Below are 23,766 nucleotides of genomic sequence, written 5' to 3'. Positions count from 1 at the left end.
TGTAAAAGGAGAAGAGAAACAGCGCACGAGCCGGAGGAACCGAAAGGCCTGTGACRCCAGTAAGGACTTGCCAGCGATGATTAGGCTGATGAAAGAGCAGAAATGCCACTTTCAAATTAACAGATGCACAAAAGATCGTCGTGGCACAGTGAGATATTAAATGGGAGCGTTTCAGAGCGGACCAGCTTATTTCCTTCAAGGGGAATCAGAGCCTGCACCGCCGTTTGGGAAGCGAAACGCTGCGTCGAAGGGCCCGCTCGGCGCGGCAGCCTGGCGGGTTGGTGCGGGGAGGCGGTGGATGCGAGCACCCTTGAGCACGAAGGCGTCTCGGCACGGGGGTTGCCTTGTTTTCTCACGACTTGAGTGTTGCTTTGCAGGTCTGGGAACCCTGGGGAGCCTGGCGGTCAATGTGGGCAGTGGGAATTTCGGCTGTGACCTTGCGGGCGCTCACCGGCTGGTCGCTGGCTCTTTGCAGACCCGCCGCTGGTGAACTTGTCCGTGGAGCCGCAGCCGGTCCTAGAGGATAACACTGTCAAGTTCCACTGCTCCGCCAAGGCGAACCCTGCCGTCACCCAGTACAGGTAAGCTGGCCGTCCTGCTCGCCGTCCCGCACATCAGCTCCAGCCCTCCCCTGCAGAGCCCTTCATATCGCCCGCCCCGAGCGGAGCTACTCCTTCCAGGTGACCCAAGGGTGCTCAGTGGCTCTGAACGCAATTTCCAGCAGTTATTCCACTTGCTCCCATATTTACTGCCACCTGGCATTTRTTCTAGCTCGCTGCCATCGCCGCTGCTGCCCTCCCCAGGCTGGGCTTAGATGTAGCTCATYTGGCCGGTGGATGCAACCGTTGGAGCCAGACAGCCGCTGACCCTGGTAGAGCAGCGCAGACCTGCTCTGGCATCGTTGTCCTGCTGCTGAGGACTGCGGAGCTGCCTGGCTCCACCATACTGTTCTTGCCTTGATGTTGTTATATTTTAAGAGGCTCCAGTCGCTTCCCCGTTAGGCCGTCTGGTACACTTTGCTGCATGCAGAGATTCACTGGTGCTTTAGAGAGGATTAGAGGCCTGGCACGGAGTTGGCAGAGCCATCTGTTTGGGGACATAACTAGCAAAAACGCGCCAAGTGAAAACTCTATTATGGGAAAATTCTTCTTTTTTTTTTTCCTGCATCATAGTTTATGTTTTGAACAGTATAACTTCATTAACTTCTGCATGTAACCCCTAAGCACCTGCCCCAGGCCTCTCTAACCCGCCCAAGTCTGGAACAGAGCCCGGGTGGGAGATGTGAGCCGGAGGCCTGGGCTGGAGAAGCGGTGGGACATGAGCGATGTGCAGCAGAAAGTCTCCCTGTGGCTCCCGAGTGGTGCCRCCAAGATCCTCTTACTGGCTGTGTACGGACCTGGGGGCGGGCTGCAGTCACTGCATACGCCGCAGGTCTGGGACAAAGCTCCTAGCTTTGGAAATCCCATTATTTGTAGCCAACTGCTCTCCACCCACTAAGCCTCATCCCTTACTGGTTTTGAGCTGGGGGAGCTTGCAAGACACAAAACTTGAAGTCAAACCCACCATCTCCCTCTGCCGTAACCCCCAGCCCTCCCTTCCTAAGGTATCTAGGTATCAAGCCATTTCTCACCCCCGCCCCGTGGTATCCAGGCCCCTTTTCCTTCCTGGCCAACCCTGTACTGAGACAGAGGACGTAGCCGGAGGGTTCTGGCGCGTCGTTTCTCTGCAAGACGCCCTCACCCTCTGCCGCAGCTGGGCAACGGCAGATTGCTGCTGGTCTTGTTCTGACGAGCAGGTGGGAAGGAAGGGGCGTCACTGCCAGCTGGAGTCTTCATTCAGCGCCCCACCGCTGGCCGTGGTCAGCTCAGAGCAGGGCATGGGTGGCTGAAGGGTTCGTGTTGGCACTGATGAGGCCGTCRCGGAGGGAGAGTGGCAGGAGGAAGCTGTGCTGCTTGAAACTGCAGTAGCTACRGGCAGAAGGTGATGCATGGGGGCTCCCAGCTTGCCCCCCCCCCCATGCCAAGTGGCCTCCCTTGATCGAGACTCGCCGGGGGCAGGGAATAACGAGCAGGATCACAGCCTTGGTCGCATCCTGCAGCAGTGGGACTCACTACTCATTATATTGCGTTCAAAGACGCTGTCTCGTTTGCTGYGGAGGGTGAGCAGATGACTGCACAGAGTCACTGCCATGGGCCCTTGGATTTCTGGCCCAGCAATACTCACGGAGTCTGATGGTAACTACTAGTATTAAGAAACACCCTATCCCTCCAAGGTTGCTCCGACTAGGCAAACAAAAAGATTTGGAAAGAGGTGTGGGCTGTCATCACACCTCAACATAAGAGAGCATCTTACTCAGCCTCCTGGCTCCAGCCCTGTGCCTGCTCTTGGTCAGGACAGCCCTTGTCGGAGCCAACATGGAGACGTTTCACAGCAATCACGTATACTCGTGTCCCGCCGCTGTAATCAGCCGTTCATCACTGCTGACTTGAAGTTACGTGCATGCACACGAATGCATGCAATCAGTTATGTTTTTGCAACAGCAGCAGTTTATAATAACGGAGGAGGCACCTCCRGGGACAGGTTACCATGACCCACCTCCTGTTAGACTCGTACAGCTTAATTAGTGCAATCGAGTTTGCTGGTAGGAATGATTCCTTCCGGCTGGGTATCTGTTATCAGCACAGCAAAGCAATAATTGCATTCCTAGTTACACAGAAGAGTTATTAATTTGAGAAGTCAATTAATGTCAAAGATACGAATAGCCCTGTTTTCATATTTACAGTTAGGAAGAAAAAAGAAGCGTGTGACAACCCGGGGAAATACCTGGGTGAACTTCCCACGCACATGTTACACCTTGATTGCTTCTTGTACAGTCCACAGCAAAACAACTGCRTTTGGCCAAGGAACAAGACTGTGGCAAGAGCGTGACAACCTCGTCTGGCCTGGTCCTCAGCTCTGCCTTAGCGGGAGGGGGCTTTTGCTTGCATCTTCTCCCCTCCAAAGCAGCTCTGCCCTGGGCTAAACCCCAGCTAGCCCCTGGTGCATGGTAGAGCAACCTTGAAAGGTTTCGGTTTGTTCTTTCCTCTTGGGACCAGGTCCCAGCAATTTCCACCCTCTGGGCATGTGGCTCTCCCCAGCCAAAGCAGTGCTGGGTTGCTTTTCTCCACCAAATAGCACGCAAACCCACCACGCTCTTCCGCTGCACTTGGTGTCACCTCGTTAGTGCAGGGGTTTTGCTGTCTCCTGTAGCTGCAAGTGCCGCCTGCAGCCGTCTTCTTTCCCATCTCAAGGCCATGTGTCTTGTCACTCCTCTCRGTTGCTTGAGCATCGCTGTCCCTTGCACCACAGAGGTCTCCACTTTGCCACAAAGTGCTTCACGTTTCGTCTCATGATGGGCTTTCATATCAAAAWTAATTGCACAGTTTTGGGGGTTGTATTTCCTCATAAAAAAGGATTTTTTAAAAAGAGGCATGAAAAATTCAAGCACTTTTTAGTTTTTCGTTTCTTAAATTCCCCTTAGCATGTTAACATCACATGAGGCTCTTTCGCTACCACTGTGACAAGTAAACAGGATTCGGAGCGCACTGCAGGGCTTCCTTCCCTTTAATGGCTTTGATTGATTTGGAGAACTTTCAGTTCCCTCCCCAAAGATCCCAAAGCTCTTCACCAACTATGAAAAGGAGACAGACGTCTCGCTGCATCCTCTGGAGCAGGACATCACAGCTGGGAGGAGAGGACGGAGTTTAAGGCTTTAATATAGAAACTGGAGAATCCTATCTGGAGCTGAAACAACCAGAGAAAAAAAGAGATTTACTCCTCCAGAGTACAGCCCGGATGTTGGCCGTGCAAGACCCGTGGTGAGCAGCGACGCCCTCGCCGAGGGCGCTGTGTTGCGAGAGCATCCTGTTGACACAGGGATGAAGGAGGCAGCGGCTCTGAGGGCATCTCCAGAAGAAGAGCGATGGGAAGAGGAAATCTTACTGGAATTAGCAGCCTGCAGGCAGTGGCAGCTGTGACAGGGAAAACCATGAGCCAAGCAACCTTTTTTTTGCACCTCGCCTCTACCTAGGGAGGAGAACAGATTAAGGAGTGGACCGTGCAAAGCCCYGGGATTGAGACGTGGGTCTCAGAGGTGTGCGAAGGCAGGAGAACGTGAGCGTGGCGTGGGGAATGGGGTCCCCCAGGTCACTCCGGGCGCCGCTCRCGTCTCCCAAGGGAGAGGGGCTTTGCTTGAGGCTAGAGATTCAAGYGAGAGCCCCTGGGTGGTGAAAATGAACTTATTTTGCCTTAAAAAACAAGCAATAGATAATAAACCAGGAACAGAAAGAAAGTGTGATATTTCKTCTCCCTGGGGAGAGAACGACTCTGATATACATTTTCTGTGGCTTCCGTCATCCTCCGATAGAAATATCAGATCTTGGTCTTCAGCCGACATTTATTTTTAATACCTCTCAATATGTTTGTCAGTAAACAGTTCTGAACACAAAGGAAAATGTCTAAACAATATAAATCCCCTTTTCCGGGCACAAATCCACAGCCAACTCCGCAGTGCCGTCCCGGTTTTGAATAAGCAAGCAAGCTGCCACCTTGCTTGAATTTGCACCGGACTCTGACACTGCGACACCGTCCCGGCCGCCGTGAGCGTCCCACGGCCACCGCCACGTCCCAGGCGCCCAGAGCCGCCGGCCGGAGGGCTCTGCCCAAGGGTGGCGGCGGGTGGCATCGCCAGCGCGGGGCACYGGCTCCTTTCCTTTGCCCTGGCACCGGCCGGACGGGGCGGTTCTCGCGCCGGGTTTGCAGCACCGGGGTTTTCCAGCTGGGAGAAACATCGAAGAGAATTTCCCGGGAGACCAACCCTCCCTCAGCCCCACGCTGCAGTCAGGGTAAGAGCAGAGGTTTGATAAAATCAAGACAGCTGCTTTCCCCGCAAGAGGTTTTGTTCGTGTTCTCTCTTATATAATGCATCACATATGGGGTTTTTTTAATATAGCGAAAGCCTGTTTAGAAATGAAAACTCAAAAATGTTCCGTTCCCGGCGTCRGAGTGGAAAGCTACAGCCGTAGCGGAAAATGTTCTGTTCCGAGGGGGYTTTAAATGACATTTTGTCAGAATTGACAGGCTCCCGCAAAATGTTCCCGTTTGCCCTCAGTGGCATTTTCTAATGGGAGAAAAAGCCAGAACCTTCGGTCATAAATTTGCTGCCATCTCAACCTGTTAGCGCCTTGCTCCGGCGGCAGCGATCCCCTTACAAGGAGCATCCCTGTCCGCAGGCGTTTCGGGTGCTTCCGCCCGCGGCGTTGCCCACCCTGGGCCGGGGGGGGAGCCCTCGAGCTGCCCGGCATGTTGGACGGTTTCCGAGCCCGATGCCTTGCAGCGGCGTCCCTCCTCCTCCGTCCGCGCCTGGCCGTCGGCCCCGCGCGCCGCGGGAGCTCGGTTGGCTGGGAAYGGCCCCCGCCGTGGTTACGGAGCTAACGTTACTTGCAAAGGTCTCTGCCCGCCTCGGGGAGGAGAACGCCGCGTCCGTGCACGAGAGCGAGATGTTTATTACTGCCCTGCCTGCGCCAGCTCCCCAGCCCTCCGCAAAAATAAYCCTCACCGCAGAAGCCCGAAGGGCTGCGGGACTCTGCCTCGTGCAATATTTAACTTCCCCATTTTCTTCTGCCACTTTAAAGATTCTCTTTCTTACCGCGAGCGATAAATAATAACAGCAAAAAAACACCCCACAGACACACAACAGACATCAAAAGCCAAGGGAAGATTGGCGAATAGAGAGATCTGAAGTGAGCAAAGAGGAGGCCTGGTTGTGAGTCAGTTCACGTAGCCCCGACTTCTGTTGCTTTCCATTAATTTTACCCACCATCACAGGTGGCAGAACAGCGGCGACAGCTAATTACTCTCTCGCGCTTTCCCTTTCTTGCCTGTTTGCTCGCAGCAAAAGAGAGTCAGTAAATTCCCGTGTTCCTYGCGCCCGCTCCATCCCGGAGCCGTCCGCCGAGAGGCCGCGGCGCGTGGGAAGCGCCTTGTCGGAGGAGAGAGCAGCCTGGGCGGGTTGCACGCACGCGTGCGTGCTCGCTGCCTGGGCTGGCTGCAGGAGCCGGCCGCCGTCGCTCCTGCGTGGCCTCGAGCCCGGCCCGGCGGCTCCGGGCTGCTCTGCCGGCAAACGCGCTGGCGGAGGCAGGAGGCGAAGGGCAGAGGAAGGGGTGGCTTCCCCCACCACCATCAACACCCCATAGCAGCAGGGTCCCACCAGGGAGAAGACCCCTCTGCTGTGCTCTGCAGCGCTGATGGGATCACAGGAGGCTTCACGTGTCCGAGCAAAGCTCAAGCGACGTCGCTGCACGCTGGCAGGCTCTCAGACCACCGATGCTTTTCCTAAAGTCCGAGCGAGCTCCAGCTGGGCTGAAGCCAAAGGCGGTGGAGATCTTTCTGCATCAGCTGGTTTGGTGAACCACAGCCGCTGCGTTTCAGGGTCCAGCCCCGTCGCAGGCTGCGCGGTCAGGCCGTGCCGCAGCTCGGAGCCGGCCCGCGGGAACCCCGCGGCCTCGGCTCCGCGCGCTCGTGCGGCAGGAGGGCACGGAGGGAGGCTTGTTTGCTTGTTGGCTCGGTGCGCTCCGCTCTGCAGACAGGACCTTTTTGTTYGGAAAACACTGTTTTCTCTTTGAACCAGCAGCATGCTGTCGCTCATCAAATATTAACTCAACCGCTTCTTAAGAGGTTTGCTTTAAATGCGGCGGCGCTTGAACGCACCTGATGGGAGACGGTGTCCTGACCTCCCGCTGCCTCTCTGCAGAGAGCCAGCGCTGCCTGCTCCGCGGGCTCCTCGCGCTGCTGGGCGTGCGGGCTGGACACTYCCCACCCCAGCCTCAAGCGGGGCGTCGGGGCGGAAGAGCCCAAGCCTCGAGTGAAGTCAGCGGCCGCCGGGAACAGTGGTGGGGAAAAGCGTCATGTTTGTTGGGGTTCAGGTGGATGGAGAAAAAATTGCACCTGATACCTATGAGCTCAAGGTAAAGCTCCAACTCCATAGAGCATTGCAGCTCTTTCTGGTTGAGGTCTTACTTGCACACTTCTGGGACCTGCTGGGAAAGAATTTCTGCCCAGAAAAGGCAGCAAGGTGCTTCAGGCCACCATGGAGAAGCCAAGTTCTCCTAGAGCGAAGGCCCCGTGTCCTGCTGGGACCGGCACTGCCGTGCCTGGGAAGCTTGCTGGGACGCGTGAAGCGGCTTGGCTTGGCACTGCGTACGCCGAGCAGCGAAGGGGCGGTTCGTAGGAGCGGGCACTGGCCTCCCGGACGTGCGCAGCGTCTCTATTCGCGGGACGAAAGGCCGGCAGAAGGCACGTTCGGAGTGACACCGGGGTTGTCCCTACCTCTTGCACGCAGCTGCTGCAGGGTGCATTCGCGGAGCCACGGGCTGTAAAGGCCAGAAGGGATTGCTGGATCGCGGAAGGCTGATGGAGCGATTTCGTTGCCTTTCGTTGGCAATTTTTTTCACGGAGGAGCAGTGAACGGTCCCGTTTAATGGGCTGCGGCCCCGCCGCTCCCCGCTCCCTGCCTSCCTCCGCTCCCGCTCCGGCCGAGGGCCGCACACCGCCCCTCTCCGGCGCTGGCCCCTCTCGCCCTGCCTCCTGCGGCCAAGCGCGGCGGCGGAGGCGAGAGGGAACGGGGCGGAGAAGGGGCCCGCGGGCGGTTCACGGCAGCAACCGAATAAATCTCGTTTATAGGCAGAGGAGAACGCAGCTAAAGCAGGAGTTGAGATGAATGCAAAGCACACCGAGGTCTCGAGTTATCGGCGCAGTAACRTTTTTCCTGGCTATATCTCTGCTTGCCTGCCTGGGTTTCTCTTTTTAGCTTCCTCCCAGACAACCRGACCTTTGCTCTGAAGTGAAAATGAAAGCGGAGGAAATAGAAAAAATGTAGAAAAAAAAGGAAAAAATCAGGGAAATGAATTCTTCAGATCTGCTTCGCGATGCAGCAGCCCCATCTGGCAGCTCCCGCGGACAGCGGGTGCAGCGGCAGCGGAGAGGTCTAAGCGCTTGCACCCCGGGGTGAGATACCCCCGTAGTTTTTTTTTATTATTATTTTTATTTTTTTTTTAAGGCCTGTGGGTCCTTCGAGGCAGTCTCGTGCCCGGCCGGGTGATTGGGAACGGAGCGTCGTTGGCTGCTCCGGCTGGGTCTCCTCTCTCTTTGCRGGAGAGGTGGTGGCCTCTCAAGCCTAATTTAGCGGGCTTTAATCTGAGTTATTCCGGACGGCGCTCGCCACCTCYTTCCTGTGTTCCTGGAGGATGATGGGCTGATTTCACAGGATGAGAAGCCTTAAGCAAATCTTGTCACACAAGAAAATTGATTTTTCAAAACTGACTTTTACAAGATTACTGGAGGGGTTTTTTTTTCCCCCCTCATCTTTCTTGTATATCGTTCCCTTCCAGCCTCACGAGGTGGCTTCAGATCTAAGGAAATTAGAGATGCTGTGAATAAATTGAAAATGTAAAAAGGGGGAGACAAAAAAAAAAAAGAACAGATACTCAGCACTCAGCACCTCTTATCTCGCTGCGTCTGAAGGATACGGCCTCACGTGCCTGTACCGTGAAGCACCGGAGATGCCTCCTCCCCTTCCCTCCCACCATCACCTCCAGGCGATGGTGGATCCCCGAGCCCGAGAGCCCGTGTCCCGAGCGCCCGCGGGGCCAGGCCGTGCCGCCCGGGCACGAAGAGCCRGCACGCGTGGCCGTAGCCAAGGCACGTCTGCCCAAGCGCTCGCGAGGTCTAGGGGTCGCGCCGGCCTCTTCCGGGGAGCGCGCCGGGGTGCTCATGGGCATTGCTGCCCGGTGCCGAGGTCACGGCCTTCCTCCTTCCCTCTTCCYCACTCCCTCTGTTTTATTTTCCCTTTTCTAAAGGGTTTCCCCCTGTAGCTTGACTCGGAGATTTCTCAGTGTGTTTCGTTTAAAAAAAAAAATTGAGAAAGAGTTGCACGAAGTCATTTCAGACAGCTTAAAATATGCTAAGCTCTTGTGCTTCTGCGGTATAAATAATGAATCCTCTTACAGCTGCTGAGTTGGAAGGGACGYTGATTTAAGATGCCTTCAGCAATTTTGGAGGGTTTTCTGCTTTCCTGCCACAGGGTAGGGAACATGGCACAGGTGAGCTGGACGTGGATGTGAGCGAYGCGGCAGAGCGTGGTGAGAGCTGTCCCGTGGGTCCTTCCCGGGACGGGAGCAGGGGGTTGCACCCACCTCAGCCCTTCTGGATTCCCTCTGAACTCCTTTATTGCAGTTTGCAGGGGACAGAGCGAAGTTGAAATGGAAAACGAAGCCGTTGCCATCTACTTCTGTCCCAGTCACTGTCACTGCTCCAGTAAACAAGCGGCGAGTTGGTGATTCCAGTTCACATCAGTCATTATTCATCAGACTAATTCTCGGAGCGCTGTCCTTAGAAACGCCGTCTGTACTTGAACGAGCTGCAAAATGTAGGCCAGCATTGAAGCAGGAGCCTGAGAAGACCCAGTGGAYGTCGTCATCCCAAAATAGATCCATTGGGTCCCGCTCAGCCCCCGGGAACACGTGCCCCAGTTATTTATTTCCTCAGTACAGGCCTGATCTTGGACCTTGGCTTTCGGAGGGCTCATCCTGCCTCGTGCAGGCTGATGACTCGTGGATCGGCTKCTGAGCTTGGGCAAATGTCACGCAAACCTACTCTAGCTGGGAATTCAGGCTGGGCTCACTGGGAAAGAGCCAACTCTGAGGGAAGACAAGGGAATAGTGATRCATGGCACAAGCTGAGCTGGAGAARCCTCTAGCGGGAGAGACTTTCCTCCACAATCCTGCTTTAAATGGCTCGGGAATCAGGAARCTGCTGGTAAGGATGGGTTGGTCATCCTGAGCCACGTCTCCCCGCACCGTGAAGTCATCCTGCRTGTCTGTCTGCCTTAGAAAGCACCCTGGCCTTGCTAGGCACATCCCAAAAACACCCGCGCGGGGTGCTGCCCTCATGCAACGTCAGAGCGTGGAGTAACTCCATTAACTTCAGGCCTTGAAGATATCCTTGGCTTTCCGTTCCTATGCAAACTCTCTGGAAGCTATTGGCAAATATTAAAGCAAAGGGGAAACTCAAGCTGTTGGCTTTGGATTAGGAGGCCATTTGTCTGCAGAGCRTCAAGCAACACTTACTGCTCAGCTCTGGTTTGCTGTTGAAGTRTGTAAGTAAGGATTTACGGGTTTTTACTTTTGGAGACTTCTCTTTTTTGAAATGTTTCTTACTGTTTTACACTAGAGCCTGTATGCAATAACATAGCACTTGTGGGTCAGTCCATTGTATCAGTATGCTGCCACATTTGACTATTTTCTCAGGAATATGAAACTAGTGTTTAGGATCTGGCTGCTACTCCTGGTTTCTTGCCCTGTCCTCGAGGAGACAGTGTCTGTTGGTGAAATGAGAAACTCCACAGCTCAGGAGAGCGATGTTGAACCAGGCTAGTCTAGGGACATTCAAGAGGCTTGTCCAAGAGTAACAACTTGAGAATAAGTTTGGGGATGGATGGATGGATGAGCAGAAATTGTGAGCATTTTCTAGCGAAAAGATGAGCAGATCCTTTGGTGAACATGTAACTTTGTTCTCCTGCTCTGCCCATATGCTGCCTGTATTTTTGCATTAGCATGAAGGGAATGCATTTCTGGATAAGTCATTTGTTATTCCTCCTTATAAATTGCTAGATCCCCAAGTTACTCGCAGTTTAGCCAGCAGGAGCCCATGTTGGATTACACAGACATCTCTGYTCTTGGCATCTTCTTCAAGAAGATTCTCACATAATTAGTATTCGCCCGTCTTCACCTGGGGCTGCACGCCTCCTAGCACAGTTGCCTCTGTTGATAATCCTAACTTGAATCGTTTGATCTAGACACCGTTCAGCTCTGAATAATTAACTGTTCTGGCAGGACGGGAGTGGGAACCTGCCAGAGGAGGAGCTCTGCCTCCCACCAACCTCAGAGCAAGCCAAAATCCAGACAAACAGAGCCGAAAAAGCGAGCCCAAATGGTGCGGTGACAACACCAGGTGTTGCGGAGGGAAGGAGGGATTTTAGGGGGGGGCCTCAGTGTGTCAGCTCTGAGCTGGGGCTGGAGAAGCAGAGGAACCGCAAGAGATATCTCAGCCTGGAAGCACCACRTCCAAATCAGGGGCAGTGACCTGGCTGTTCATCACGTCCAAGGCTGGTCACCCTCTGTGCTTCTACGGTTAATAGAAACCTGCCCCATGACCCGTCCCTGGAAGCACCGTGCCAGCGAGAGGGCAGCACKGGTGGGTGCTGAAGCCCTCTCGCGCTGCAGAGATCAAGTCTGAGCAGCGGCGCGGCCCAGGCGGGTTCACTTCGCTACCGGTGCGCCAAACACGCGGGGAGAAACACGTCAGGAGAATCAGCGCTTTTAGGAGCCAGTCTCTAAATCTGGCTGAAGAAATTCAGTTATGKGGGTGGAGTGGGGTAAGAAGACCCCAGGAAGGAATAATCCTGTTAAATGATTTGAGGAAACGCAAACCGCTTGCTGAAATTGGATTACCCGRTCTGTGCAAGAAATAATAATAGTTAAGCTATTAGTCATGTATATTGTGCGGCAGGATAAGTCCAGACGATGAAGGCAAGGAAAATGAAATGCATGGAAGAGCCTGCAGGACGAGGGGTGAAGCCCACCCCACGGAGGTGGTGGAGGCATCCAAACTCCTCCAAGATCCACATCTGGGATTCAAACCTGGCATCCCRAACCCCCGAAATTCAGGCCAAGGCGGCAGTTTTTCCTCGCTGCTGCTTTGTCTCTAAAAGCAAAGCAACGTGGGGAGGTTGCCAGCTGCCGGGCAAAGCGGGCCGGGAGCTCGGGAAGGCCCAGGCGTGTCATTTTGAAGGCGGAGAGGGTCCCCGCCGCCCGCGGCGGCTGATAGATGAACCCGCCGCGTCGGCACGGGGGGAGCCGGGCTGCCGCGCGGGGCTCTGCCGGGACCCACACGTCTTCATTAGGCAAGGAGCCGAYGGGAGGAGTAACCCCATATATCACCGTTATGGAAATTCGCACTTAATAGAGGAATAATTTGCACGATGCATCGCGCCGGAGCCGTGCGAAAGGGGAGCGGGGGGCAGCGCGACCGCCCGGCTCTTTGCAYGCCGCTCCCGGGGGGATATCGGCCGCCGCGAGGCTGCCCGGCACGGCCGACGTCGGCGGGACGAGCCGGCTCCCGTCCGCGGGTGACGGGGGCCCGCTAGCAACCGAAGGGACTGCTGGCAATAACGCAGCAAAACCCGTTCGCGGAGCAATTTGTAGCAATTAATAGCCCTTCCCCGGAACGAAACGTTAATTCATTCATTCCRTGAGCCGTGCGGTTATTTAAGGTATTTGTGGGTGTTCTCAGCCCTTTTATTAGGCAATTAAAATGCATCCAGGAAAATATATATCTATTTTAAGTCGGTTCTGGTAAACACGATTTATATGGCCAGGCACTGTTTCGTTTTGCACCGTTAATTAAAAATGACGATACGCACCGCTTGCCCGGGTTGCAGCCGCCGGGAGCAGCCGCCGGCTCGGGAGATCCGCTCCGGGAGCCCGGGCRCTGCCGGCGGGCGCCGCGGAGCGTAAAACCTGGCTCGCTTCATTGGCTTGCGCTCTTGGCCGGGAAGCGATCGACGGAGCCGGAAAAACGCTGCTTCTCCGGAGAGTGTCTCCTTGGCGATGCGTCCCTCTTCCCTCTGATTTTTAAGTGTTAAAAGGACCCAGCAGAAGAGAGKTTTTTTATTATTATTATTTAATCGCTTTTTTTCTCATTGCTCTCTGTAATAACCCCTTGGAAGCTCGGACCGGAGTACCCGCTTGCCGGGTGAAATCTCGCTTTCCGCCGTYGTCGAGGCCGATTGCATTTCCAGCAGCCGCTGAATCGGGAGGCGCTGGCCTGGGCGCTCGCTGCAGAGAGGCCGGCGGAAATCTGGGCGAAGAAAGAGCAAAACGAGACTCGGCCCGGAGAGGAGAAAGAAGGTTGAAACGGGGAGACGGCACGAAGGGCGCGGGGCGGCCGACGGGGCCTTCGAGGTAGGGGCTGGAAACGGAAGAAGCCCACGAAGCTGCCGTGGAGCCGGGCTGGGTGCCGGAGCGGTGAGAGATCCTAGGTGGAAACCGCAAGAAGGGGAAGGGGGGAAGCGAGCAAACGCCCTCGCGGGCTCCGAGACGGGCTGCGCGGCCGGGCGGCCGGCCCGGAAAGAGGCGACGGCGCGCCAGCCCGCCGGCACGGCCCGGGAAGCTTCGCCGAGGGTTGGCGGCGGCTGTCGTTAGGAAGCGGTTCGGCGTTACAAGAGGTCCGTGGTGCTTGCTCAGCCGCGTCGATTCGGGAGCGTGAAAGCTTGGAAGAGCGGAGCAAGACCCTCGAGCTCCGCTGAAGCACACACACGAAAAAAATGGCTTTTTGCAACGCATCTGCRCGCAGGGGAAAGCGGCTTTTGCAGACGCAGCGGGTTTTGGACAGATACGTAGAGCGCCGCGCTCTTGTCTGCAGGAGACGCGACGAGTCCCCGGGTTCCTGGCAGTAGAAGAGTTGGCRAACGCTCCCCCCTTGCCTTTGCCTTTCCCTTCCCTTCTAGCTTCCTTTCTAACCTCCCAACCTTCTCCCTGACGTTCTCCCTACCTTCCTTTCTTCCTTGCTCCCCTCGAGTGTTGGCAAAGGTGGATTCGGACCCCTTCGACCAGCGGCCCAAAGAGGAGGAGCCGAGGAGCCGTTTCTTCTCGGCCCCCGCGAGCCGCGCAGAGCTCCACCACGCCGTGGTGGACTCGTGTCCTGCCGTTGGCCTCCCCAGTGGTCCTGGCCGTTCTTTGCTCTCTAGGGTGGCAGGGCTGGGTGATGGTCTAGGCTGCAGCGCTGGCGGGAGGGGGATGTTAGGGACTAATTTGCAACRCCGGAGGTTTGCAGAGCAGCTGCTGCCCTCCTCGAACCACTTCGCGGAGCGCTGGAGAGGTCACCAGGATTGATCCAGGAAGACGCCTCGAAGTCGCCCCATGCCCCGAGAGCAGGCTCCCGGCACCTGCGTCTTTCCCAACCCATCCAATTTTTCCAAACATCCCCTCCCATCCCATCTGGTTGAACCAGAAGCAAACACCCCCCCCAAGACAAACACGGGCAGAGGTTCCTCGGGGAAATCCGCTTCCCTCTACTTTAACCGTCGGTTTTGCCAGTACACTTACTATTCTTATTTTTTCCCACCCTAGGCTGTTTTCTGTGCTTTCTTTCCCTTCCCCCAAAGAGTGGCGGGAGCCTCACGCAGGCTGACAGCATCTTCCCATCTTTTCCACCCACTCCAGAGTGGCAGGTTGCCAGATGGTGCCCCATTAGGTCACGTTTGCTCATCGTTTGGCAAACAGCAGCTTAATTCGAGTGCTGAGTTGACAGCTTGTTCTCCAAGACAATTTGCAAGTTGCAGTGTTGCAAATGCCAGCTTGGTGTTCAGGGTAACGTTATTTCAGCTGCCTCARAGGGATAAAAGTTCTCCTTGATGGGAAAAAAAAAAGAAGGGGGGGAAGGGTGGAAGGAGGGGGAAGCTGAAAAAGTTTTTACTGGTTTTGGCGTGGAAGGACCAACAGCGCTGGTTGGCAGGTGTTCAACAAGTGGCTGTTCTGTCCTGGCACCATGTTCCCCATCTTCTGAGACGTGTCCTGTCCCACCTCTCCCRTCACCAAGCTCTTCTACCCGTTGCCTCCTGCATTCCTGAGGAATAAAGTTTTATTTCCRGTGAAACCGGCTTTCCTTGGGAAATAGGAATTTTGGTTTATTTTGAAAACATTCCAACAGGGACACACAACAAACAACACAAAACAGCAACGCAATCCCGCTCTTTCTCACACCGCAGGTGGGCAAAGAAAGGCCAGGTAATAAAGGAAGCGTCTGGTGACTCCTATGAAACCATCGTGGACCATACCTTCTTCTTCGAGCCGGTCTCCTGTGAGGTTACCAACGCCCTGGGCAGCACCAACATCAGCAGGACCGTGGACGTCTATTGTAAGTAACCTGCCAGCTCGAGACCGACTTCCAAGGACCAGGTTTAGAAACGGCATCTAATAGCAGGGCCGGCAGAGCTGCCAAGAGTTAGTGGGAAGGGGACATGAAATTCCTTGGCTGGCTCTGCCAGTCCCAGAGTGGCCGGGACTCCCTTGCAGTGCAGACGCTGTAAACGCTCTGCAGAGCTGTTGACGGGACTCCAGCCTTGTGAGTGCACAGCCCTGGAGGCAGCGGTCCCTCCGGGAGCCACCGGCATTTCTGGGACTGCACAAGCAGGCACCTGGCTCTAGCTCTTCTAGTTTATTTGGAGGCCGTATGCAGCTGTGACCCACGGTTACATCAGGACCCTCCTTAGCTTCTTCTGACACAGTGACCGTTTGGTTTGAGGGCTTGTGGTTGCCAGAGCCCGTCACTGGGAGTGATGCCGGTCTCCCCTGTACAGTTGGGCCCCGGATGGCGACAGAACCGCAGTCCCTCCTCGTTGACCTGGGCTCAGACGCGGTCTTCAACTGCGCCTGGACTGGGAACCCGTCGCTCACCATTGTGTGGATGAAGCGAGGCTCAGGCGTGGTAAGAGTCGCTGCTGGGGTGGTGGGGAATGGTGCGTGCAGGACCCAAGGCATCGCTGCGTTAAGCTCCCCGTCCAGGAGCAAATCCCACGGGCCCTACCTACGGGCTGGGAGAYGCTGCCTGGACACGCTGGCCCTGCGAGGCTGCTCCGAAAGCCGGTCGCTTGAAGGGGCTAGCATGGCCTTGCAGAGCAGTGGCTCTCAGGCCACCAGTCCTGGTCAGTGAGGCTGCGGCGAAGGTCCACRGTTAGTCCAGAGAAGTGCATAAAGCAGTAAAGTTTTTATTACCTTTGTAACATTTTTCGATAAAAGYGCACGCGATTTCACGAGGCATTTTGGTGGCAGGCTGGACACGCAGGCCGTGCACTAGCCTGGAGGCCCAGGGAACTTGGCTGAGCAGCTTCAAGAACTCGCTTCTCCACCTCTCACCTGACTTGTGACAGTCCAGCTGCTCCAGCGGCCAGGTGTCCTCCCCCCTGGTTAGCTACTGCGGCAGCGTGTTCATCCCAGAGCCGCCCCATCTCGGGAGAGGCAAAGGGAAAACGAGGCTGCCAGAGATCAGGATGCCGGAGGAAAGAAGGCGGCGGGTTATCTGGCCCTGCCCCGTCAAGTCCTAGCAAGGAGGAACATGCAGAGCCACCTTCTAAGCTGCACYCGGGTCTTGGGTGCCGTAAAATTTTGCTCAGTTCTCCTTTGCGCTCTCCTGTCCCGTATCTCCAAGCTGTTGGGGAACTTTTCTCCTTTTAATTGATCTGGGGCCCGTTGCYGTCAAGGGAGGTTTTGCCCTTGGCTTCAGCAGGAACAAGCTTTAAGGTGGAAAAGCTGCTGCAGCGCTTAAGGGCTGTTTCGGTGGTGAGTCCTAGAATTATAAGCACATCTTTCCTCAATCCGCTCGTTCCTGCATTGTATTTGAAATTAGGACAGGGGACGAGATGCCAGCCCTCCTGAACGTGGCTCAGAAGTTAAACTCGTTTGAAAGCGGTAGCTGCCCGAGGCAGGCGCAGGCCTGTGCTTGAAGGCATCTTCCGCCTTCGTCCGGGCAGAGGAAGTCGGTGAGGTGACGGTGACTTAGCGCAGCTCAGGRTTAGGTATTATTAGGCTGCTGAGCTCGCGTGAGAGTGAGCTGAACGGGCCGAGTCGCGCTGCTCACCTCCGCGTCGGCGTTAACCGCTGGGGTGGTTTTTTCCAAGTGGGAACGGCCTCAGGGGAGGCTGTCTCCCGGGAAGGAGTTACGGACCGGGGAAAGCTGATGGCTTGACTCAGACGAAGGAATCCCCGTGGGTCAGGCACCCCGGGGTGCCTTCCCGTCCCACGGCGGCGGTTGCTCTCGGTTGTCACCATCGTCTGAGCGTCTCCCTTTTTATTTGGCTCCCTCTAGCTGACTCGCGCTGTCTTGGAGCRCGCCACGAACCGCAGGGCTCCCGACGGACCCCTCCAGCCGTTTTAGCCCGGCGGAGAGGCTCGTGCTGTTCAGCAGAGCCGGCTCCGTCCCCGCTCCCAGGGRTGCTGCCAGCTGAGCCCGCTCCGAGGAGCCCCGCAGCCCGCACGGATGGTTTCGCAGTGGGCACTGGCGCAGGGCGGTTAGAAGGAGAAGACGCATTAAAATCCACGTTACGGCTTCTCTCCGACTATTGCCGGGTTGCGGGTGCGATCCGCTCCGGGGCTGCCCGGCTCACCTGCAGCCCTGTCCCCCCYMAACCCGCCGCCTGGCGTAGCCAGCGCCCCTTTCGCCGAGCCCCTTGSGTCAGCAGATCGASGGCTGCACCCGCGGTTGTGGTTTGGGGCTGTGGAGTSTCCTCCTTCTCTGGAGACRGTCAAAACCCGCCCGGACACGACCCTGTCTAAYGTGCTCTAGGTGACCCTGCCTGAGGAGGTGATCTCCAGATGATGGAGCAGATGGTCTCCAGAGGTTCCTTCCAACCTCAGCCATTCTGTGATTCTGGAATTACTCTGGCCACGTTTTTCAAATACCACCAGTGCTGCGATTCTGCTGACAGCTTCACCAGAGCATTTGGCCTCAGCACTTTCCRAGATTTACTGAAATCTGCTAATTGCACTGCCGGGTAGGAGGGCAGCGTAGCTACCAGCCACRTTGCAGCTGGTTTATCAGGAGGGCTCGGGCTTGCCAAAAGCAGCTGCGATTTCTCAGGGTATCGAACCCCAGATCCCRGCGGGCTGCCAGCTCTCCAGCTTGGTCTCTCACTGCTTTCTGAAATCACCAAGTCCGAAGAAGGCCTGGCAGCCTGTCCTGCCGCTGTGGAAATATGGTTGTGTGGAGCGTGGCTCTCTTGAAAGCTTTTCTGCTCCTAGTTACAAAGCRGTTAGGTGTCATTGCTTTCCTGCACCTCAGAGTTTGGTTCTGGTCCTCCTCGTGGGCTTTGCTGTGGTTAGAAGTGGACAAAGTCGTCACTCTGGATGATTCATCTTTGGCATAGAGGAACATCATCACCAAAATTTTTCCCCTGTGCCTTGAATTTTTTTGGACTCCTATGGGGTTTTTTTGCAAAACAGGAAGTTGTAAAAATTCAAATGCATGAAAACAGGACTTGTATTTCCCCCTCAGCTGGGTAGTTTCCTTATTCTYTGGCCAACAGCAATAGATGATGCTTCCATGCCATTTTAGGTGATGAGCTTAGTCACTTCGAATAGTAGTGTTTCCCCTGGGCATCTAGCACTTCCCGTTGCCCGTCCTGAAAGCAATCCCCTCCTCTCTTCCAGGTCCTGAGCAACGAGAACAAGCTGACGCTGAAGTCCGTCCGCCAGGAAGACGCTGGGAAATACGTGTGCCGAGCAGTGGTCCCACGGGTTGGTGCGGGCGAACGCGAGGTTACGCTGACCGTCAACGGTACCTGTTGCTTTTGTGTTGTTATTCTGTCTTTGGTGTCTCGTAGTTTTGTCCCTGTTGCTTTCACAGATTGTTTCCCGTGAGTTTTGAAGGCGTTTGCTTGATCTGGGAGGATCCTGCTCTGCGGGCAATATGAGGGATTTGGGTTTGCGGGGCTGCATTCATTYGCTAGGAGATTCGTCGGCTGCAGCRAGACCCAGCATTGCAAAGACCAACATTCGCTGAAATCTGGTTCTRCATCACGAACAAGGAGGAGCTGGGAGCAGGCATCTCGCAACCTTTCATAGATCCATCTTGCAAAACCCTTGCAAGGCCGGAGAGCGCTGCCGTTGCCCTTGTACAGCTCRGAAGCCGGGAATTGAGCCCGGATCCGAACCAGGAGCTCAGCGCTCTCTCCGAGCGCACGTGGAAATACCCGTGAGATAAAACGGCGCTGCGTTACCCCTGCGCGGCTGCCTGGGTGTCCCCCGGCACGGCGTCGGGACGCGGCCCGGGAAGYCCTTCGCAGCCCTGTAGTTTATCCGTGGCCTGACCGGGATGCTGCAGCAGCCGSTGATGATTTCCAGTCTTTCCAGTCTAAACATGCCTTGCGCGAGCCTGCGTARAGGAAAAGAGCCAGGCGGGCTGCGAGTTATTTCCGGGCCTCTGCGTTTGGCGAACGSTCTGCAGTCGTGTGCCGTTATCCTGATGATGAGCAATAATAAAACCCCAAGCCGCTGGCACTTGCGCCGTTTAAAATCCACTCTCCTTGGGGAAAATGATCCTTTTTATGATCATTAAGCCATTTTTCTGCAGCGTCGCCCAGTCTTGGAGCACTTCCAGAACTTGTAGCTAATATACAACTGCCAAAATAAAAAGAACCAATTTTTTTTTAATTATTATTATTATTTAGGCCTGGCCTACAGAGCGGGTCACTGGTTTTGGCTTGGGGTCATCAGCAGGCAGTGCGGCCAAGCGGAGCCGGCAGCCCGCGGGGCGGCCCGATCATCTGCTAGCGTGTGTGTAGTTAGCCAAAAAAAGCTCAGCCCACGTTCCTCCTGCCACGCTGAGGGCATGACGGCCTGGAAGCGTCTTCTCCAGGATGAAGAAGGTACCTTTAAAGCCAGCTGCCTGTCGCAGCCAGCTGCCAGCAGGAGCTCTCCAGGCACCACGTGCCATTTTGCTCTTGCAAAATGCTCCATACGTGGAGGTTGAAGGCCAAAACTAGCTGAAATTGCCACAGAATCGGAAGGCATCACGCTGGGACATGGTTGGAAAGAGCTGTTTCAAGAAGGCAAGGTGCTGTTGTGTTCCTCCTAAAGGACCTGGCAGCAGTCAACCACGCTCAGAAGCACCCAAGGTCCCAGTGGGCTTTTAAAATCATGGCAAAGCAAGGAATGCACAGAAATCTCCTTCTAAAAGATGGGCTTTCACGGATGTATCAATGAGAATGCATTTTGTGAGCATGCCTAGGAAAACATCTCAGAGAAGAACATTTGGGCAGAAAACAGCAACAAAATGTCCTTTATTCCAAAGAAAAGGATCACGGACGTTCCCAATACCATACAGGTAGGACMACTGTATGCAAACAGCAGCAAACTGTTTGATCATCTCCAAAGCAAYGGTCTCAGCCCAGCAGCCTGCCGAAGACCCAAGACCTCCAAGCCATGCTCCTGGCCTCTTTGCTTCCCTGCTGCTGTGAGGTTTCCACCAAGGAGCCGCAGGGACATTTCCCTGCGGGCTGTGTGTGCTGGCAGCGTCCCTAAATCCCTGTGCTGCTCAACATCCCCCCACGTTACCCGCCCCGTGCAGCTAGCTCTGCCAAGCGAGGGGGCTGAGGAGGACAGCGCTGCATCCAAATGTCYGAACGTCCATCCATCTGAGGACCTCCGTGTCCTTCAGTGGCCTCGYTATTTCTCCCCTTGTCACCAGGCAGAAGCCAGGGAGAAGTTCTCCGTGGGAGAAGCCAGCATCCCTCTCCTCTCTCTTGCAGGGCCGCCCATCATCTCCAGCACGCAGACACAGCATGCCCTGCACGGCCAGAAGGGGCAGATCAAGTGCTTCATCCGCAGCACCCCTCCGCCGGACCGCATCGTGAGTAGCATGGTCCGGGCCAGCATCCTCTYGGGGCGTCTGCCACGCATTGCGTGTCTTAGGGTGCCCTAAGGCAGGCGAACCGCAAGCTCTGCCTGCCCCAGTCTGATCCCTCTTCTCAATTGGCAGGCCTGGTCCTGGAAGGAGAACGTCCTGGAGTCTGGGACCTCTGGGCGCTACACGGTGGAGACGGTCAGCACGGATGAGGGCGTCATCTCTACGCTGACCATCAGCAACATCGTCCGGGCCGACTTCCAAACCATTTACAACTGCACTGCCTGGAACAGCTTTGGCTCAGACACAGAGATCATCCGGCTCAAAGAGCAAGGTGGGCATCACTGCCGCGGGGCTGAGGAGCCAGCGGGGACCGTTCGGCAGCGGGAATTAGTTCCTGGCCAGGCTGTGAGAGTGGGCAGATGTTGTGAGAGGCACGAAGTCCTCCAGAAAGCTCTTGGGGTGTTGAAAGAGGAAACTAGGAAAGATAGGGAAAATATTCCAGCCATGCCAGCTGTAGAACTGCCATCCGTAGGGTCTGGCAGAGGGATGAGGAGATGCCTGTAAACGCCCTGTAAAGTCTCTGCCACCCGGCACTGCTAGGGTATCGCCCCGCTCTGCCTGGCCTGCCGAAGCCAGAGGGCATGGACCAGGCCTGGAGTGGGGCAGCTCTGCCTCTTGTTCCCTGCCCCACGGCATAAGATGATGCCACTGCCGTGGGCYGGAGGATCGCTCGTATCCGTAGAGAAACAGGAGTAGCTTCTCCTACCGAACCCCACTGCCCCGCAGCGCAGGCAGCGGGAGGAAGGCGTCTGAGCTGATGGTCACTGCATCCCACCCAACGGCACCGTGCAGCGGCCATCAGATGCGATGCCAGCACGTGTTTTGGCGGGGCCGGGGCTCACCGAGCAGCCTCGAAGGCAGATTAAGCGACTCGGACGGGATTTCTGGGTTGGCCGAGGGATTTCCACTCTCCTGGGGCTTTCCGTAGCGAGGGAGGGAGCCAGCTCCGCGAGGAATATTTAGCTCCTGGAGGGACTCCAGTTCTCTTCTATTTTATTAAATACCAGGGCAGGCAGGTGGATTGTTCTCATTAAGCTGTGATTTATAGGCAAGGCTGCCGTCCAGATTAAATCAGAGCTAAATGAACCCCTTAAAATTAGCCTTGGGCTTCTTCCAATTCAAACAGAGCCAGCGGTTTTCTCCAGGTCTTCTGGCAGGCGGAGAGCGCGCAGCGGCAAGGCCGCGCGGCCCGGCGGAGGGTGGCCGGGCAGCTCCGCGGGGGCGGCGGGGCCGGGTCGGGGTTCCCGGCGTAGCCGGCTCGGCATCCGAGGTCTGAGCGTTGCCCGCTAAGGCGCCGCAAGGACRGCGCCGCGCCGGGAGCGGTCCCTGCGGCCCGGGGCAGGCGACGCCGTCGGGGGGCAGAGGACGTCGCGGGAACCGACAGYGGAGCGGAGGGCCGAGCGCTCAGGAGCGCCGGCGTGCGCGCTTGGGCCGTGCGAGGCTGTGGACACTTGCTTTATTTTCAAACAGGTACGGAAATGAAATCGGGAGCTGGTATGCACGCAGGTACGGAAATCAGGAGCCGACGGTGAATGCGAGTTATTCCCCAGCCGCTACCGCCCCTTAGGATCCGGCGGCTTCCTCCTAGCTCTGCCTTTCCGGCGCTGCAGGCAGGGCRGCAAGGGGGGGTGTAGGAAAGGTGCAGGGAGTACGGGGCAGCGGTTTGGGGTGCGGAGCGGGAGGCGGGAGCGGCGGCGGTCTGAGCTCTGCCCCGACCCGGGGCGAGTTGCGCCGCCCCCTCCGCGGCCCAGCTGCCCCCTCCGCCGGGGAGCTGCCTTCCGTGCGTCCTCCGGCCGGAGCAGGGCTCGGGGTTGGGGTGGGGTTGGGGGGGGGACACGCACGTAGCCAGCAAACTGCTCCTCGTCGGCTCGCGTCGTCTTCGGGCGGCGCTTCGCCGTCCCGGCCACCGGACCGCGTCGCTGCCCCGTTGCCGCTGCTCACGGTCTCGCGGCCCGGGAGRGCCCTGGGCGCTCGTGGCGTCGGTCACCGTCACCACCTGCTTCCCCAAAGCTCCGAGCCAGCAAGCGCTCCCGAAGGCCCCCGGCTCCGGCGTCCTCACCCTTTTCACCCCACGTTTCCCCGGGGCGGGGAGGGGGACCAAGCATTTGCAGAAATCCTGCCGTGAGTTACCACCGTCCGGCGGCGCGTTGGTGGGTGCTAGGCTAACCGGAGGAGAAAATCCCAAGGTCTTCTGGCCACGGCTCAGCTGGTCCGTTGTAGACGTCGCGTTTGAGGTGAGCTCCTCGGGACAGCCAGGACCAGCKCTGGCCTCTGCTCTTTCGAGCTCCCGTTTGGGTTCCCGGAGCACTCGGGAGCTCCCGTTCTCCCGAGGTGCCCCCGGGGAGGTACCTGCACCGCCGTGGTGAGCGCTCTCGGCGGCGGCGGCGGGGGCTTGGCCGTCCACCGAGGGAGGCGGAAAGGCCGCGTGAGTCACGGCGCCCGTGGCCTGGCTCAGCTGGCAAGTGACAAACGGCGGGACCAGCAGAAAAACCGCGAGCAAGCCGGAAAGCGAAGAGCATCAGCGTAAACCACAAGCTGCGTCGCTTCAAACACCGAGCTGAGCAGCGAAGGTTAAAGGCTCCTTCTGGATCAAGCACGAGCACACGAGGCCACACTCAAGCAGCCCGATTTTTTTTTTAACCGTCTCGTCTAGGACTAAGGAAGCGGAGGGGTCGCCCTGCTAGTCCAGCGCGGTTCCCGAGGGAGGGCTCAGGACCCGCTAGGCGCCGTGGCCGCTGCGAAGGGGTGACGTGAGGAGGCTTTATACCCTCCTAGCCCTGCTGGCATTGGCTAGCAATGGAGAAGCTCTTCCCTGATTGCAAAGTGCCTGCGGTGAAGGTGCCGGCGGAGTTGCAGTCCCCTAAGCCACCCGGGGAGATGGAGCCAGTAAGGATGTGACCCCCGAAGTCGGCGCCTCGAGAAGGTTGAAAGGCAGGAGCTGCGGGCGCTGCGAGACGGTCGCGGCTGCTACGGCCACCGGCGGGCGAGGAAGACCCTAGCGCTTGGGCTCTGCGGCCGTGTTAGCCGTCGCCACGTCCTTGCAAAGGGCGGATCGCTGCCGCTCGGGCTCCTCCATCGCCGGCGGGAGGTGGCCGCGTCGAGATGGCTCGGGGGCCGGGCAAATCGGCCTCGCGATCGCCTCGCCTGCGGCCCGAGCTGCCGCGGGGCGGGAGCGGGGCAACGAGGTGCCGCGGGTGGTGGTGGGGCGGT

At 56.9% G+C, this 23,766-nt stretch overlaps 1 protein-coding gene across 1 annotated transcript in view; it reads left to right on the top strand.

The window, feature by feature from the left end:
• Positions 1-23,766, top strand: part of KIRREL3 (kirre like nephrin family adhesion molecule 3) — a gene marked incomplete at its 3' end in the record, with an annotated part of 312,023 nt that overhangs the window by 287,127 nt on the left and 1,130 nt on the right. The window contains exons 7-13 of the mRNA XM_085313430.1: positions 476-581; positions 14,864-15,012; positions 15,455-15,582; positions 18,300-18,426; positions 20,399-20,499; positions 20,629-20,827; positions 22,027-22,062. Coding sequence (XP_085169556.1) covers positions 476-581; positions 14,864-15,012; positions 15,455-15,582; positions 18,300-18,426; positions 20,399-20,499; positions 20,629-20,827; positions 22,027-22,062 — 846 coding nt within the window. The remainder of the gene's footprint in view (positions 1-475; positions 582-14,863; positions 15,013-15,454; positions 15,583-18,299; positions 18,427-20,398; positions 20,500-20,628; positions 20,828-22,026; positions 22,063-23,766) is intronic.

This window comes from Rhea americana, unplaced genomic scaffold (genome assembly GCF_003343005.1).
Source record: "Rhea americana isolate MKP2758 unplaced genomic scaffold, rheAme1 scaffold_385, whole genome shotgun sequence".
Classification (NCBI taxonomy): domain Eukaryota; kingdom Metazoa; phylum Chordata; class Aves; order Rheiformes; family Rheidae; genus Rhea; species Rhea americana.
This window is presented reverse-complemented; position numbering and strand designations above follow the sequence as displayed.